Source organism: Ricinus communis, chromosome 8, assembly GCF_019578655.1.
Source record: "Ricinus communis isolate WT05 ecotype wild-type chromosome 8, ASM1957865v1, whole genome shotgun sequence".
In the NCBI taxonomy this organism is placed as follows: domain Eukaryota; kingdom Viridiplantae; phylum Streptophyta; class Magnoliopsida; order Malpighiales; family Euphorbiaceae; genus Ricinus; species Ricinus communis.
In genome coordinates, this window is record NC_063263.1 from 13,569,946 (window position 1) to 13,588,489 (window position 18,544).

The 18,544-nt window shown below is 33.5% G+C and overlaps 2 protein-coding genes across 2 annotated transcripts; one reads left to right on the forward strand and one right to left on the reverse strand.

Annotated features, from left to right (window-relative positions):
• The first annotated feature begins 9,325 nt into the window (after positions 1-9,325).
• LOC8270884 (protein NRT1/ PTR FAMILY 5.4) lies at positions 9,326-14,166 on the forward strand. The gene is made up of 5 exons (XM_002513015.4): positions 9,326-9,620; positions 9,739-9,956; positions 10,262-10,513; positions 10,719-10,996; positions 13,099-14,166. The coding sequence occupies exons 1-5, from the start codon at positions 9,395-9,397 to the stop codon at positions 13,970-13,972; spliced, it is 1,848 nt and encodes a 615-aa protein (XP_002513061.3). The 5' UTR covers positions 9,326-9,394; the 3' UTR covers positions 13,973-14,166.
• A 458-nt stretch (positions 14,167-14,624) lies between these two features.
• LOC8270885 ((R,S)-reticuline 7-O-methyltransferase) lies at positions 14,625-16,245 on the reverse strand. The gene is made up of 2 exons (XM_002513016.3): positions 15,235-16,245; positions 14,625-15,077 (listed from the first exon to the last, which is right to left on the reverse strand). The coding sequence occupies exons 1-2, from the start codon at positions 16,018-16,020 to the stop codon at positions 14,781-14,783; spliced, it is 1,083 nt and encodes a 360-aa protein (XP_002513062.2). The 5' UTR covers positions 16,021-16,245; the 3' UTR covers positions 14,625-14,780.
• Between the last annotated feature and the right edge of the window lie 2,299 nt (positions 16,246-18,544).

The window sequence follows — 18,544 nt, forward strand, 5'->3', positions numbered from 1 at the left end:
TCTACTATCGATCATAAAAGAAACTTTTATAATAATATTTAAAACGACCATAAATTTAATAAAATTTCTGCTCACTTAATTGAATTTAACATTTTATTCCTCTAAATGATTATTTATTATATAACCAATAATAAATTTATTTTCCAATTCTCTTTCCTCCTTTTAAAATATTTTCCCTTCCTCCGTTCCTCATTGCCATGCATAGTGTAATTAAGGAGTGGAGGAGAGGCTGTTGTCAAGTGCTTTTAGAGGTGGATTCTCAGGTGGTCAAAGATATGTTGCTATGCAAAGAGACAAGTGCAAACAAGAACTGCCAATTTGTCGTCCAAATGTAGTGAGCTCCTTGCTCGGATTGGACTCTTAATATTGTCCATGTTTACCGTCAAGCTCATTTGTGCGGTTGGCGAATGTTGCACCAGAGCGAGCTATGGCTGCCATGTCTTGAACCCACCAGCCTCTCCATCGCTTTTGCAGCAGATCCTCTTGGTAATCACTATGCGTATTTAACGGGTTTTCTCTCCATTCTATACATATATATATCAAAAAAATAGTTTGCTTAATAATTTTACCTGCATAAATTTAAAAAATTCTTAAATTTGAATTTTACTGTCGATCATTTATCAATTTTATATATTAGACTTATAATAAATTAAAAATAAAATTTTTTTTCTTGTAAGAGTAATTAGTTAACAATTTTGAAAAAAAGAAAAAAGAAAAGAAAAGAAAACCTGTATTGATCAGATTGGCATGATGGCATCTTTTTGGTTTCAAATGTATATGCATGAGCTGTGTAGTAACTAAATCAACTTTTGCCCTCCAGACACCATATGGCTGGTAACTCAACTATGATATGTCTGCTTTAGAATGCAAACCACTCTAGAAATTAAATACTGACATCATATCTTAAAAATGTTGGATATAAAATTAGCGATGGCAATGTCAACGGTAGTTGTGGTTGACTAGGATATGGAGACTATTATTACCATAATCAGGTTATCATGAGACCCAACAAAATAAAAATAAATAAATAAAACCTTAATTTATGTTGTTGATGGGCACTGTCCGCTGTATCATCCTTGAAAAAATTAGTTAGGCATGGCCTGCAGTGCTGCTGCACATGTTTGAAGAAGGACCAACTTGTTTAATTCTATTGCAACCAGCGAAGTGCACTGATATACATGGACACAGAGTCTTCTAGATTTGGGTGCATTATTTCATTATAGTGAATGGTGAAATCTCTTTTAGAGTCTCCAGATCAATTCCCTCTCAGTGCAGTCAGTTCAAAACACATTATTGGGAGACAAAACACCTGATGAGCTACAGAATTCTCAGCATGTGGACCTCTGCTCGCCTATATATTACTTCACATACTCAAAACCATCTCACTCAAAAGTACAAACCCCCAAGCATATCTACCATAGAATTAATGCCTAGATCAGATTTTTCGGATGACAAGGAATCCATTGCTTGATGTTGCCCCTTTTCTAGAGACTTATTCGTCAACATATAGTGTTCTCATTTATTTTTTTAATTTCCATATTGGTTAGAACCCAAAGGAGCTTGGGGGATTTAGGCACTTTCCCTAAAACTTTTACTAGAAGAAATTATTACAAGATTACTTAATGATGGATCGTGAGCATTACCCACTTACATACCTTGTGAAAGGGCCACTCATTAATCTCAAGTAATAATTCGTGTTTTTGGGGTGAATCCCACCATTCTAGCAAGCTACCCTATGCACGCAATTGTAAACCTAAGTCGCAGGCCGACATCCTTTTCATATGGTGCCTAATGCATATAGGCTACAAACTTGAGAGTGATTTTTGAAACTTGTATAAAAAGAAAAGGAAGAAAAAAGGGATCTTTCATTGTTGGTTGCGATTCATTATAGTAGTGCAGGTGAAGCCTCCAGATCAATTTTCCCAAGTGAAGTCGGCTCAAAATACAATATTGGGAGACATGTCACTTGTTCATCAGCCATATTTCTCAGCAATATTATGGACCCTCCAACCTCACACTAGCTAGCAGTGTACACTGAAGCCACGGCAAGTGGCCTATGAATGAGAAAATCTATTGTTTATTCCTATTGGCATTGCCAACTTTGTAATATCTATGGCCCAGGGCTGAGGTGCAGAACATAGATTTTCTTTCTCTATGTGCGTGCACATACTGCGAGATACAGATAGATAGATACTCAGTTTGTTAAATTATTCCACTAGTATATGATTTAATCAAGCACTCATCTAATAATATTCTAGCAAGCTGCAAAAGCTTACCATTTTTATAATCTGAACCAGCTACGCAAATTAAAAGTTACAACACCATAAACCAATCTGTTATTACATTGAATTACTTCAAGCATGTAGAATTAAAAGAGCCCTGGATGACCTACACAAACAAAAAGAAAAAACGAAAAAAAGAAAAGAAAAGAAAGAAAGCCAATGGGAAAAATTTATATATGTTGATGAATGAAAGGAGTAGCTAGATAGGCTTTTTAAGAATAATAATGGTGTATGGGAAATCTGAGTTGATGTGTACATTATGTAGTCAATTCAAAACACACTACAGTGGACAAGCCATTTGATAAGCTGCAGGTTTCTCTGCATGTATGGCCCTCCAACCCACACTCATAGAGGTACATATATATTCAAAGGCCATTTCGACTTGACTACATAAACTCATTTCTACTGTTCTTTTTCTTTTCTTGAAAAGAAAATAAAAGCTTATTAAGCTACTAAGAGTTTTCACGGTCTTTTGCCCTGAAGTTTAAACTTTAAAGCCATTGCACACTCAATTTATGGCCATCTTTCTTCTCCTTTAAGTCGAGTTGACCCTTCGACATTGATACTTAGAGCCAACAACTTGACCTTTAAGAATCTTTTGTTTTTCATCGGAGTGATAATATTTTTCTTGATTATAGTTTGTTCTTGCTCACCGAACATTCTGCTATTTTATATAATTATATTTTCCTTTTCCCCATACTCAAGGAACATAATACAAGACTTTAAGAGCATTAATGCCCATCACTGTTTCAATATTGTTTTCAATACTCTATGATCTTCAAGTGATAATTTAGCAACAGTTATAGAAAAGAAAAAATTATAATGAGTATATATTAGTTGTTAGTCTTAAAAGGAATCTATAAATAATTCTAAATACTCTATAATAAGATAATTTTGGACGCGTATGTGAATAAAAAAATTTAGATTATAATTAATATATTAAATTTATATCTATTTATTAATATATTTATTCATATATACAGATGAGTGCATTTAATAAATTAAATAAAAAAAATACTTTTAAATTTTGAGACAAAAGAAAATAGGTCACAATAGTGCTTAATAACCTCTCCTGAAACCTACGACAAAATTAGTCCAAATTCCCATTATTAAGAAAAATGGAAAAATTGCGTCTGATTTGATAATTAATACACTTAAAAAAGTCTATACATTATATGAGTGTACTGAACCAATAAAAAGAGATGACCTCTTTTCCATGTTGTACGAGAGAGTAGATATTAGGCCACAATTGTGGCTACTAAATCCTCTCCAAAAACCCATAATAAAAAGTTAGTTCAAAATGCAGAATTATGAACTGCAGTTTCCTCTCTCTGTATGTGGCTCTCATAATTAGATAGTGAAGGTGGCAGATTTCTCTAGGCCATTAATTTCAACTTGACAAGCTGGGCCTCAAAAATCCACTTAGTTAAATTCAAAAAGTTTCTAGCACTAATTACCATATTGCTGTGTGTGTACTAGCTAGCTTTCTCACAAGCCAATTCACATCAACAAAAAGAATATATCTATATGTGTGTGTGTGTAGTTGGACAGTTATCCTGATATCCTGATGATGCCAATTTTGTCAAGAGACTTGCTGATAACTTGCACAGCATAGAATGTAACAGAAAGACGGAGACTGCTCAGATTATATATCAGTGGGGACTAGGGCCACACGATGTGAAGGCATGGACCCTTTTGAACCGTTTATTTGATTGATTTAATTAGGTATTTAAGAATGAGGAAATATATTGAAATGTTAGGTTGTGGTTCTTGGTGTTTGTATAGATCTATCTGCTTATTGTTCTGGGTAGAAAACAGCACTTACAATAATACAAATTCACATGCATAGCTCTTTCTAGCACTAGTAGAGTGGAATTATGGGGGTATTATCCCTGTGTCATAGCGATCCTTATAATATGTGCAAAGTGATTTCATGGCATAGAACAATTTCACCACAGTTTCAGTAAAATTTATAAGTAGTGTTCTTTATTATTATTATTTTAATATTTGCACTAACGGCTTTTCCATTAAATGTAATGATGTGAATAAAATATATGGTATATTCAACGATGTGATGTATGTATTTATTTTCAGATAATTTTCAATTATAATTAGCATATAGTAATCATATACGACTATGTCATATCATAAAATATTATTACATATCATACTCGAATCCTATGTTACATTGCAAGTTCTCCACCATAATGACTACATAATTTATTATGAGGTTTCTATACATAGAATTAGAGAGCAACACTTCTTCTTAATTAGGTGCTAAACCGACTACAAATTGCACAATTTGGAACAGTTTGCAATGATAATCATTCTTGAATTAACCATCAAACTAGAGATTGTTGTATCTTGATGATGTCTTGTAATAAATCTTTTTTTATCTTTTTTTTTTTTACTTTCTTTTCATCTTCTTAATTTGCTATGAATCTTTTCTTTTCATGATGGCTTCCAACACTTTCTTTGGCACCGTCGGTGGATCCTTAGCCAATTAGATAGTGCTCTTTTGCTTGTTTAATATTTATATGAAGTGTCATTAAAGTGCTTTTCTATCTCAATGGTGCAGTATCTAGTGGAAGAGAATGATTTATTTTTAATGAAATCAATAGTTAAAAATTCTTGATTATCATGCTGATGTGTTGCAGTATTTGATACTGTGCTTTTCCTTTTTCTTTGGTGTTTTTCCCCTCACTTTACACAACTTTTTAAAGATACTGTCTTGGAAGAGTAGCACTGCTTTTGGTACAGGAGCCTCTTATAGGTAACAGTAGCAAGTAGATAAGGTAGAAAGGGTAGGTTCAACTTTTAATTTCTCTTTTAAGTTTTTCTTTTAACTATAGTATGCATATATTATTACAAGCACTTTTCTATATCTTAAAGATCTAATTTTAGTAGTAAGAACAGCGTGAAAGTCTATAATAATTTATGGATTATTATTTTCTATTTTATAGTCTGTGATTCATTAGAGTTCCTGTGAATTTTTAAAAAACATTAGTATCTTTTCCTTTAATCAAAATATATATCTTCGTTTCAAGTCATTTCGAGTGAAAATTTGTTAATAAAGACAAACACATTTTAGTTGTTCATCCGTTAACTCTTTCAATTTGGCTTTTCAAGTGGTATTTCTGTCTTCTTTTTTTTTTTTTTTTTTGTTAAAGTAGGCGAAAATATTGGAGTAACAATGTTAGACGACATGTTCTCTTCCAATTCTCATAATAAGATATAAAGAAAATAAATTTGCTAATATTAAATATTAAATTCAAAATCTCTACGATCTTCATGGAATGGAAAATTGACTATATTCTCTAAAGAAAGAAATAATGACTTTTTAGATACAATTTTAATAGAAACTAGAATTACATTAAAAAACGGGTCAATTAGAAATTTATATTCTTTATTGAGAGCATATTTGAAATTGTTGTTGGATACTGATTTTTTAATTTAATAGATTAATTATATAAACTTTTGTAAATTATTTTTGAATAAAACATCAATTTATTAAGTTTTTTCGTAAATAATTTTTAAAAATTAAAAAAATATTCAGATGTTATTTTTTCCAATACAATCCAAAAAGAGACTTAATAGCGTTTAATACTTACAAGTTACCTCAATGATATCATGTTTAGATTCCGCGGTTGATTATTATAGTCAGCGATCTTTAAATATTGAAAATTTTCTATTTTATTAATTGAATCTTGCTTAATTGATATTAGAATTATTTGACAACTATAAAGTCTCGAGTTAAAAGCTTATTATAACCATTAATTGAAAAAGAAAAGCAATGGAAAGACTTGTTAGTATAATAAAGATTTGATTAGGACATCCAATACTAGAAATCTTGTTGATTTAAATGACCAAGAAATCGTGTAGCTTAGGACTTAGATCCTCTGTTGAGCTCATCAAAAGTCCAAAGGCGTAGCAAAGGCAGTGCATTTTCCATTAACAAAGATATGTATGGATCAATCCACCTTAGTGTTTATCATTTTCTGTGAACACACAGGAGATTGAAAGAAAAACCCTTCAATTCCTACCGATGCTTTATTGAAACTTCGCATATAAAATATTTGGAAAGTTCCCGTATGACTGACTGACTGAATGAATGATTAAGACCTTAGTAATTTCCACTTATAATGGCTTCCATTTATTCTCCATTCCTGAAACTTAAAAATCAAGCAACAAAGAGGTACATGCATGCAAATCCGTCAAAGTTTTACCAAAATATATAGGAACAAGAACATTCATATATCTGTCGGTAGAATCAAGCTTGCTGAGAGCACTTTGAAGGCGTGAAGATTTGGATTTAGTTTGAAGTGATAAATCAGCACGTTTCTTTATGATACCCATATATTTCACAGGATAAGAACATGTAGCTAGCAATAACAGTATTATGGGTCGGACATGACTGGAACTTTTTATTTATAACGTCTATGCAGTCGTCTCACTCTTCTAACTGTGCGGTGTGAAATGCTCTCATTTTCTTATATAGAAGACTGATTGATGAAATGAAATTTAATTTAAGGACAGACAGTTAATCAGACAGGTTTTCAACTTTTGGAGGGTCACAAACTGCTTCTGTCTAAAGTGACTTAATAGTTTTAAACTATTTAACAGAATCTGTAACATAGGAAATAGGTATGTAAAAGAAACACCAATTAATATATATATATACATGTATCTACCTTAACTGCAAATGGGTCCTAATTAAAAGGTGAAGAAAAAGAAATGGATGAAAGTCGAGCAGTGAAGAGTTACAACGTAATTATTTATAATGCTGTCCAATGAATGTTCTTTATTCATATGTCCGCCATTGATACTCCATGTGGGTTTCTGAATTTGGTAGAAAATTAGAAACCACCTAAATGATAATCACTGTATATATATATATATATATATATGGCCTCAAAACATTTGATTTTCTTTCCTCATTATTTGATGTTTAATGTACTATTTTTAGTGTTTTCTTTTAAAAGTTTCTTTATTTTATTTGTCCGCCACTGATCTGCATGTGGGGTTTTAGAGTTGGTATTTAAACCATGTAATTGATGATCACTAGATATGGCCTCAAAATATTTAATTCTTTTCCTCATTTATTAAATTATTAATACATACCTGTCAAGTTAAAATTTTGAGTATTTATATTGAAATATAATTAAAATTAAATTTTTATCAAAAAGCAATGAAAATATAAAAACAACATTAATAGTTGTTCAGTCTAGAATAAATGTATTATTAGATTACTATGAAGAAATAATAATTTTATAATTCCAAATTAAAAGCACTTTGTATGTCGGCAAAGCCTAATTTAGAGAGCATATTATACAGCACTATCTGCCTATTACATGATTGTGAAATGCATATCAATTCAAGGGTTACAAAATAAGTTAGGTTCCAAGTTGATAATGATGATGTAACTTGGAACTCACATCAACTTTTTACTTTTTCCTTCAAATAAATAATCAAAAAAATAATTACACAAATAAATCTCTCAAAAAATTACAAATTTTAATCGCGAAACTTAAACTCTCGTTTTGAAGAAAGAGGATAGCTAATTAGACAATAATGATGAAAAGTTAATGATAAAAATAGGTTAATGATACAGATAGTTATTAAATTTTACGTTTAATTTAATTTTATTATATTTTTATCATTCAATTTTAAATATGTTTCAATTTAGTCACTTTACAAATGAAAAGTTTACACATGATATAAATAGTAAATGACAAAAGAATAATTAAAAAAAGTGCAATATGTTAATTTTTATTAGTAAAATAACTAAAAAATTAAAATTAAATAATTGAAATAAAATAAACCAAAATACACAAAGTCACTAGTAAATTTTACAACTTTGTCTACGCCTTCTTCCATGCATGTGGATTGATTGTTCAGGCCGGTGTCTCAACTTGAACAAAACTCCTTGCTTTCAAATAAAAGAAGAAAAAAGAAAAGAGCAGCACCCACTGTTTGATGGCCGACTCCAATTCTTACTTGCAGGCTCGTGCGGAACAGATGCATCATCGTTTGTAAAGAAATCTGTGATCCAGATATGGTAGCTCTTATTCAGGATGAAAAAAGAGACAATTCTGCTATAATGTAATTTGGCACTGTCATTCGTCTTGTTGAAAATCTTGAAAGCATTATTTATATGCTTCTTTTGCTTCAACTTGTTATAACCCCCAATACGCAACCTTTTCCTTCAACTGGAATTGGAAGATGAATCAAGAAATCTCCAGTCCACAAAAGCCATCTAAAAGTGGTTCAGGAGCTTTCTATCACCATCTTTGTCACCCTTATGTTTTAATCTCCTTAGAACTGGTTTAGTTGTCACTGTTATGGTTTTCTTATAAGAAAGAAAGTGTGCTATTTTTGAGAACTTATCAGTCACAATAAAGACAGAACCTATTATCTCATTTAATTTGTGGAAATTCCATCAAAAAAATCTTCCCAATTGGCATTAGCAACTACCAATATAAACCACCAACTAACAAGCTCTAGATGCCAAGACTGAACCCTCTCCAATGCTAAAAGTAGAAATACTAGTATATACCGTAATAAATAGAAGAGTGATATGTATATATGAGTATTTTACACTTTGATATTGGACGATTGACGTGTGATATACTATTTAAAAGAAAATTTTTATTTAGATTTGGTGTACACACCACAATTAATACGAGAATAACATGTACGAATGAATATTTTATATTTTAATATTAGATGATTGATACATACTTTATCATTTAAAACTAATTAAATATTGTTGGTATCGTTCATAGATCAGAACATACACCGAAACATAAAACAATAATTTTTATTATTTAAAATTAATAAATATATTAATCATTTATTGATTTAGTATATAAGTGGAATATTCACCGAGTTAAAAAAATTATTTGGCCTAGAGAGTAATTAATGAGTTGTATTTTCCATGTGGGCTTTTTCCAAATGACTATGATAAATGTATGTAAAATAAATATATATAAAAAAAAAAAAGCATTTATATGTAACTAGATGGGCCACTTGGGTTTTTATTTTTTTTTAAATGTAATGTTTTGCGATTTTATTTTTGTAATGGAGAGGATCTTAATACTAATTTTCCGCATATGAGTCATCACGAGACAAGCACAAAGTACGATTATGTTACTATATATTCCCCCAAGATCCTTCACTACTACTCCCTCTTCAGACCATATCCAAATTCTTACACCAAAGCTACCATGGATAGCACTGTTTCTCCTGTCACGATCGAAGAAGATGGCCATGAACTTACAGATATGGTCTCTACTTCTAAGAGAAAAGGTGGCTGGAATTCTGCCATTTTCATCATTTGTAAGCTAGCCCTCCTCCTACTCCTCCTCTTCTTTTATCATCTTTGTCAGTTCATGATATGAATCTTGATCTGCTTGAATAATTTAATCTGCACTTATATATGTATATTTCTTCGCAGTGCTTGAGGTTGCAGAGCGATTTGCCTTCTATGGTGTGGCTGGTAATCTCATAACATACCTCACAAATGATCTCCATCAGCCCACAGCCGCCGCGGCCAAGAACATTAACACATGGATTGGTGTCTCTTCCATCTTTCCAATATTAGGAGCATTCATTGCTGATTCTTTTCTTGGCCGGTTCAAGACCATTCTTTTTGCCTCAATCATTTATTTCACAGTAATACTCCACTTTTTCTCTTACTTTGCTAAGTATCAATTATTTTTCTCAAGAAAATTAATAAAATAAATAAAACTACAGTATTGATACTAAAGCCATCTTCAAAACTGTACTTCAGTCGGAATTCAATTAATAAAAGAAACTACAATATTTGTCCACAGCAATTACAATAATGTTTTATCGACCACTTGGCAGGCTTAATAAGAACAGAAATGTGCTTATAGTTAGTGCTTAATTTCTACTGTGGGAAAATCAGAATTGATAATGTTAATGATTTCGTGCACATGAATTGGTGTCATATACAGGGAATGGTACTATTGACCCTGTCGGTCTCAGTAGTTCCTACTCATCACCGGGAAATGGCGTTCTTCATAGCTCTTTATATTCTAGCTATTGGTGAAGGCGGGCATAAGCCGTGTGTACAGACATTCGCAGCGGATCAGTTTGACGAGGAGAAGCCGGAGGAGAAGGCAGCCAAGAGTTCGTTCTTCAACTGGTGGTACTTGAGTATTGCAGTTGGTGCTACCGTTGCTGTATTTGTGGTCATTTACATACAGGTATCCTGAATTCCTGAAATCTTCATTTTCTCTTAAATTCCTTTCTAGTTTAAAACCTGGTAATATTTCATTTCTATTTTCCCAATTTTTACCATTAATCATTTCTTTGGTACGAAGTGTTAAAATCGAATTCTAGTAAGGAACTAATATTAGTATGACTATGATATTAGCTATGTGCAAATAACTTGGAATGATGTGAAAATAGGATAATGTGGGATGGACAGAAGGATCTGCGATGCTGGCAGGAGTGTTAGTGGTGGCACTGATGGTATTTCTGATGGGAATTAAGAGATACCGGATAGAAGCACCGTGTGGGAGCCCATATACTACGGTGGCGCAGGTGTTCGTTGCTGCTGCAAAGAAGCAGCGCGTGAGTGAGACGAGAGAAGGCTGGGGCCTCTGTTGTGTTGATGAGAAAGATGGGGCTGACGACCTCGAGGGTCAACCTAAGGTTCGGGTTTTGGCTCGCACCAAGCAATTCAGGTATGGGTCAATTCTGTAACATAAATGCTAAATGACCCATCATCAAATAAACTTTAATGAAGTTCTCAAAATCTATTATCAATTTTAGGATTTATCAAGTATAAGGTTAAGTTTCTTAATACAGTAAGTTATAATTTACTTAGTTTTAATCATTAGTATGACTCATATTGTTAATAATCAATGTTATTTTTTCAACAAACTCATTTTCATTAAAAAATAGTTAAAATAAATATTAAACTTGATTATTTCTTAATTAATTTTGGCGTGTTGCTAGATTTTTATTGGATAATAGTAAACTGATTCGTTTATGGGATAATATTTGAATTCAAAATTTTAATTGAATTGTATCTAATAAATACATTTTATTGATAAAAAAAACTATTTAAAAGAATAATGATAAAATATGAAAAATCATAAAAGTTCATATTTTGACTTATTATTATTATTATTTATTATTATTATTATTATTATTATGCCATTCTAAAAGGCAAAGTTGTTGTTTAGTGTAGTGTGACAAAAGTCAGCTCCTTTTTCATAGTGGCTGTACTCATATGAAGCATAAGGATTTAATGGTAGTAATTGGTGTCATATCAATGAAAAATAACAGAAAATGCTATATAAATATTAAAGATCATTTCCTATTTTTATATTTACTAATTATCTCTTCTTTGAAAAAAAAAAACAAAAAAAGATAATTATGTTATTGTATCTTTTCATTATTGCATATAGTTTTCTCTCTTTCTTTCTACAAATTTCATTATTTCTTGCACCCATTGAATAGAAACCATAACTTTTGTTTAAATTTATAATGACTTAGCCAACTAAGTTAATTTCAGAATTAAAAATAATTTTTCTACAATATATATTTATTGCCTTTCTAATGAAATAATATAAAAAGCAACTAGAGAAAATAATAAGAATTTTAATTAAGATAAACCCAGTTAAAACTTTGACCCTTAACCTTTTGATGCCACTCAATTCAAAACTATGCTCAATTTGAAATAACCTCTGTATTATCATTGATAATAACATTTTAATTAAATAGTTAATTATATACATTATAACATATTTTATAATTACGAGACCATAAAATATAGTGTACTTAATAATAATAAAATTAAACCCATTTTGTCCATTAATAAAAGGTTTATACTTCATATTTGTATGAATAAAATGTAACATATCACTATAGTCGTCTATTCCTTTCTTTCCCCATAATTTATGGAATCATTGGGATGGTGACCTTACTCAAAGATGTATGAATACTCCAAATCATGGTGGTGTTCTAAATAGTGACCATGTCTCCATATGCATGAACCATTGCTGGAAGAACGATTGCTTTTATTAGCATCTCTTATTTTAGACAAGTAAAGTATATAATAAAAGAAATTCATTTTGCTGCACTTATGTTAATTGGGTCCTGCTTGATAGCGGAACCACTAAACAAATTGCTAAGGAACTGTAACATAGTGACATTTTGCTTAAATATGTCCCATGTCATATCACATAATATATATATATATATATATATATATATATATATATATATAATTTACACTGTCTTTATAATGTATTAATTATATCATATTTCTTTTAAAAAAAGAAAAATGTGTTGGATAACATTTTAATGAATTAGTTACTGTCTCAATGAGGAGGGGGTTGACCATGCACTAGTGGCATTGAAACATTGCATGTGCAACACACAATTTGATGAGCGAAGGCATCATTACATTACATAATAATACACCCAATTTGATATATAATACTTTACCACCTCGCAATATATATGCCTAAGCCCACTGCCCTTGACATGATCTATTTTTAAAGATTGCATAAACAATGCATCTTAAATTATATAAGCAAGATTGCTTGCAAAGCTTGGATCAATATACTGAGATTTCTTTGCTTCTTATTTTATAAGTCAGCTGCACTGTGACTATTTTCCCCTTCCATTTTGTATTAAACTCTTTGGCTGAGCTCATATTTTAAAATTGTTATGCAGTGTAGATATATTCTCAAGCAATTAGATAGACACTTGATCTTCAATGAGTCAGCACATTTAGTCTTGTCTCTGCTCACTAATTGCTATACAAAATTTTTAGGTTCTTGGACAAGGCAATGATCATAGACAACATAGATATCTCAAACAAAACCAGGAATCCATGGCGGTTATGCACCCTAAACCAAGTGGAAGAAGTGAAGCAAGTGCTTCGCCTAATCCCCATATGGCTAAGTTGCTTGATGTTCACAGCCATAATAGTTCAAACACACACATTTTTCATCAAGCAGGGTAGTACTATGATCAGATCAATCGGACCACACTTCCTCTTCCCTCCAGCATCACTCCAATCCCTTACAGGCATGACAATCCTCATCGCAGTCCCAATTTACGACAAATTCTTCGTCCCCATAGCTAGAAAAATAACAGGTCATCCTTCTGGTATAACCATGCTTCAGAGAATAGGTATTGGGCTATTCTTATCGATTCTTGAAATGGTAGTAGCAGCACTAGTAGAGGCTAAAAGGGTCAGCACTGCATTCGAACACGGCCTCATCGATACCCCGAAAGCAATAGTACCAATGGCAGTCTGGTGGCTACTTCCACAATATATGATCAGTGGACTAGCCGATGTTTTCACAGTCATTGGACTGCAAGAATTGTTCTACGATCAAATGCCGGTAGCAATGAGAAGCATGGGAGCTGCTGCATATATTAGTATCATCGGAATTGGAAGCTTTATAAACAGTGCTGTCATATCTGTAGTGCAGGCTGTTACATCTAGACGGGGTCATGTTTGGCTTGGAGATAATGTGAATCGTTCCCACCTTGATTACTTCTACTGGGTATTGGCAGTATTGAGTGCCTTGAATTTGTGTGTTTATGTATGGATCGCTAGTGGTTTTGTGTACAAGAAAGTTGAAGGTGATCATGAGGAAAAAGAAATGGAAGAGAAGGAGAAAGGAGTGGAGTCTTGAAGGGAAACTATATTGAATTTATGTCGAGTACAACTTAGTGAAAGAGGAAAATCAAAATATTTGTATTTATATGGAATTTTCAAAAAAAAAAAAAAAAGATGCTGCAATAGTTAGTGTTAATCAATGTTATTAGTATTTTGTTTTAGAAATCTATCTCATTTATAATAATAAAATAAACAAAATCAACTGATTAAGGTGTCTCTTGATCCACAAACATCCATTTTCAGCAATTATAGCTTACTTAATTTGATTACAATATCACACTTTGTTTATTTCTCAATTTAAGTGCTTTGGATTTATATGTACCAGTATGAAAATGAGTACTATTTTTAATTATATATAGGCAGCAAATTTTAATTTTGAATTCTAATCAGAGCTAATTACTCTACAAGTTCAAAACTCAATTAATTGAATTAAATTATTGAAAGGATTCCTAATTATAAACTAAATATAATTAGTTTACTTTATAGAAAATTCAACCTTTTTCTTTTATATATTTGCTTTAAAATTAACAAGGCCTATGCTTAGCAGCCACTGGGCAAATCTGTACAGGATCATGGGCTGAATTTCAGGTTTGTTTTATAGAATTTAGGAATGGATTGTCAGTAGATACTGCATCAAACGAAAAACTTATGGAAGTATCTCATTTTGCAATGAAAAATTAACATTGGGTTAGATTCAAATTATTGGAGAATTTCATATGCTTAAGGAAATCGATTAAAAGGACAGAAGTTGCAAATTATATATAAAAAGAAAAAAGGGAAAATGGACCATTGAAGCATACAATTCAAGAAGAGGAGAAGAGAAGTCAGTCTGGGTAAGCCTCAATAATTGATGCTAAAGCTGGAATTTTGATAATCTTGTAACGACCAAAGCCTCCTTCCTTCAATAATATTTCCCATTCTGATTCATCCCTTTCCTTTCCATCGATTTGGGTCATCAGCGCCAGGTCCAATACGAACCCCATTTCATCAAACAGCCCATTTCCTTTGGGGCACAAAACTGCATCAATAACTATGAGCTTCCCTGTTTTCTTTGGTACAGCTTTTCGACAATTTTTCAATATTTTGATGCAATCTTCATCCTTCCAATCATGCAATATCCACTACATATACATCTCAGCATAATCAATTATAAGGATAATAATAATAATAATAATAATAATAATAAGAAATTACAGTCTTTAAGGATCTGTAAATTCTGAGAGTAGTTAAACTTTCTTTTGTTTTCTGTATTAAAAAAGATTTAAAAAATTGAATTACCTTCAACAGAAGTGCATCAGCTGAAGGAATGCTTGTAAACATATCCCCAGCAACATGGTTGACGCCAACATACTTTGGTGCCGTAGCCACCACATGTGGAAGATCAAAGTTAGTACCTTTGATATGCGGATGTTCCTTCACAATCTCAGCAATCATAGCACCAGTCCCGCCTGCTACATCCACAAGAGAACCTATTCCATTGAACCCAGCTTTATATCCCTTCTTCACTGCTTCAACAATGATCATGGATGCTGCAGCCATAGCCTCATTAAATAAGTTGTTGAATTCAGGATTGGCTAATGCAAAATCCCAAACTTCCATACCATGACACTTGGCAAAACCTGTCCCACCTTCTTTGACAATATCAGCAAGGTGGTGAAAAGTTGATACGAAAGTTTCATGGTTCTGTAACAGCAACATGGGTGCAAGACTCATCTTTGAATCGCGTATTAACCATTTAGAGGAATTTGTGAGGCCATAAAGAAGAGTTGTGTTATTATCTTCCGCTTCTGTGGCCACGGCAGGTTTTGCAGAGAAGATGTCTCTGCGGACTAATAGCGCCATGATACGTGAGAGACGATTAGTGTTAAAAGAAGGGTGGTTGATGGTTTTAACAATGGCAGATAGGGAAAGCGGGCAGCCATGGGAGTTGATAATGTCAGGGATGTATAACTGTACTATACACTTCAAGGCCATGCCCTCTATGTATCCGAACAAGCAATTCCATATTGCAGCTTGACCCATCAGCTTCATTGCTTCATCTTCTCCGGATTCTTGGCTTCCCATTTTCTCTCAATGCTTGAGATCTCTCAGCAAGAAACTAGGGGCATCTTATTACTACTCTTCTCAATATCCATTGGAGATTTGTCCATTATTCACTTTGTATATATAACCGAAGTTCAAAAAAGTTAAACAGAGAATAAAATAAATTAAAATAACTTTACAAATATACAGAAAATATTTTACCAACTTTTTAAAATTTATATAAAATATTTTAAGGAGTGAAATAAAATTTACTTCCACGCAGACAAATAACTCACTATTTTAAGTGGTGCGACATTGTTTTGTGCTCTCACCACTTAAAATGATGCATCATTTTAGAAAAGAAATTAAGACAGAATTGTCATTTGACATCAATTTCATGATGTCCGAAGAAAGAACTACCAAGGTGGCATGGAGCATGCCAACACTAAGCCTTGTCTCTCCGGTCAGCATGGAAGCTACTTCCAATCTGGAAAGGAATTAAAATGGTGAGTTTCACCCTTGGGCTCTGGCTGTCTAAAGACTAACTTGGATGCCGCCTTTGATTCTCGCTTGGCATAGTAGCACACAGGAAACGTCATTGATGGTCAATTAGCACGTACTCAGTGTAATACAACCCTCCAGACTGAAGCCTGGACCCTGTGTTGAATTATGTCTTGAATCTTCAAGATCCAAGAAATAGAAGCCCATTGTCAATATAATCCCGCTTGGTTAATAATGTGAACAAGTTCGTGCATTTTAACCAAGTAATGTGTGTGGACATGAAGTCCAAAAACGTTGCAACACTTCTTGGCCACAATATATGGCTATATAAGTGGCCATTGGTTTCACTTCTTGCCACAGCAAGGAAAGCAAATTGGAAGAAATTTGTGAGTGATTATGAGTAGTACGAGTGAAGTGTGAGTGAGATTTGGGTTAAAGGGTTTGGGAGATTAATGTGAGTGATCTTGTAGTCTCTAATCTATATAATCAAAATCTCTTTGATTGTCTTGTCCGTGGATGTGAATCCTCGATCTAATCACGTTAAAATCTTATTTATCCTTTTGAATTATTTGTTATTATTATTATTATTTTATTTTTATACTTACCATTTAATTAATTTATAGAGTGTGTCCCAATGGAGTAGTATTATAGCAGTATGTCACAGCCCGCCTCATCTTGGGCAAGGCAAGGCTTGTCCATAGGCAGAAATATGCCCAACATATGCCCAACTCAATGCTGCTGTCTAGCCCAAGTTGGCTGCCCAAGGAAACCAATGGAAGGATCTAGAGATTGCTGGAGGATGCAAGGCTTTGTGCAAAGCCAAGGAGCTGCCTAGAAGCTTCCCTTGTTTGTACATAGAGTAGCTTCCAAAGGAAGCCTTGTACATAGGTAGCTTGTAGAGAATTCTAGAAGAATGAATTCTAGCTACAAGTTGAGGAGGTGGGAAGCCTATAAATACCCCCTCCATTCATCATTTGTAACATACAAGAACAATAAGAACATACAAGAGGAAGGTTGGAAACTTAATAAAGCTCTCCATATTTACAAAGCTCAAGTGCTCTCAACTCTCTACCTTACCCAAGTCCAATACTCCTGCTGCCTACTTTGCTCAACTAAAATTGCTCCCAACTCTCATCTAGGCTTACTTAGTTCGACTTTGTCAAGCAAGTTAACTAAGTGTCACGCGACTTGGCTAACCTCTAAGCCGAAGTTTCATGACAGGTAGTATCAGAGCAACGGTTTGAATCTTAGGTACCGCTGGTGGAAGTGATTCGAGTGATGGCAAGCGAGGAAGGAATTGTGACTGCTGCGGTGGAACAGCAACGCATTGAGCAGACCCATGGGTGTGAGGAACAATGATCACAGCCTAGACGGGGCAAATCTAAGGCTCCAGCGCGTGAGCCTGTCGAGTCCAGAGTTGCTAGCCTTGAGAAAGATTTGGCTAGCGTGACTTCGACTATTGGCGAGCTTAGTGATCAGGTTGACAACCTCATCCACGAAAACATAGAGATCACAAGGGCTGCTAAGGCCATGATCGAAGATCTTGGCAAAGCCTTTCGGGGAGAACTACGCTCCCTTAGGGAGGAGTTCGCCGACCAGCAAAAGACCCTACGAGATGAGCTGAAAGAGCTTCGTAGGGAGATGGATGCTCTTCATCGAGGTAGTCCACCCTCGACAAGCACAGCTGCCACTACTAGTTTCGTTGCCCCACACGGATTGAAAGTCCCTAAGCATGCCATGTACAATGGCACGCGCAACGCCACTATGGTGGAAAAATTCTTGTTCGGGTTTGATCAATACTACGAGGCGATGAACATCACGGATGACTTCTCGAAGATTAGCAATGTTGCCATCTTTCTAAGGGATTCCGCCCAACTCTGGTGGAGAAGGAAACATTCTGAAAGAGAGAAGGGGCTTTGCATAATCAACACATGGGAACAGTTCAAGACCGAACTCCGAAAGCAATTTGTGCCTCACAATGCCAACGATGAGGTACGAAGCAGGCTGCGTAGGCTAAGGCAAACCGGGAGCATTGCCGAGTATGTTAAGGAGTTCACGACTCTCA

Excerpts from the sequence above, each read along its gene's own strand:
- LOC8270884 (XM_002513015.4), top strand. The coding sequence starts at position 9,395 with ATGAGTCATCACGAGACAAGCACAAAGTACGATTATGTTACTATATAT. Across the intron at positions 9,621-9,738 it reads TTCTGCCATTTTCATCATTT|TGCTTGAGGTTGCAGAGCGA; the intron begins GTAAGCTAGCCC and ends ATTTCTTCGCAG. Across the intron at positions 10,997-13,098 it reads GCTCGCACCAAGCAATTCAG|GTTCTTGGACAAGGCAATGA; the intron begins GTATGGGTCAAT and ends CAAAATTTTTAG.
- LOC8270885 (XM_002513016.3), bottom strand. The coding sequence starts at position 16,020 with ATGGGAAGCCAAGAATCCGGAGAAGATGAAGCAATGAAGCTGATGGGT. Across the intron at positions 15,078-15,234 it reads CTGATGCACTTCTGTTGAAG|TGGATATTGCATGATTGGAA; the intron begins GTAATTCAATTT and ends ATGTATATGTAG.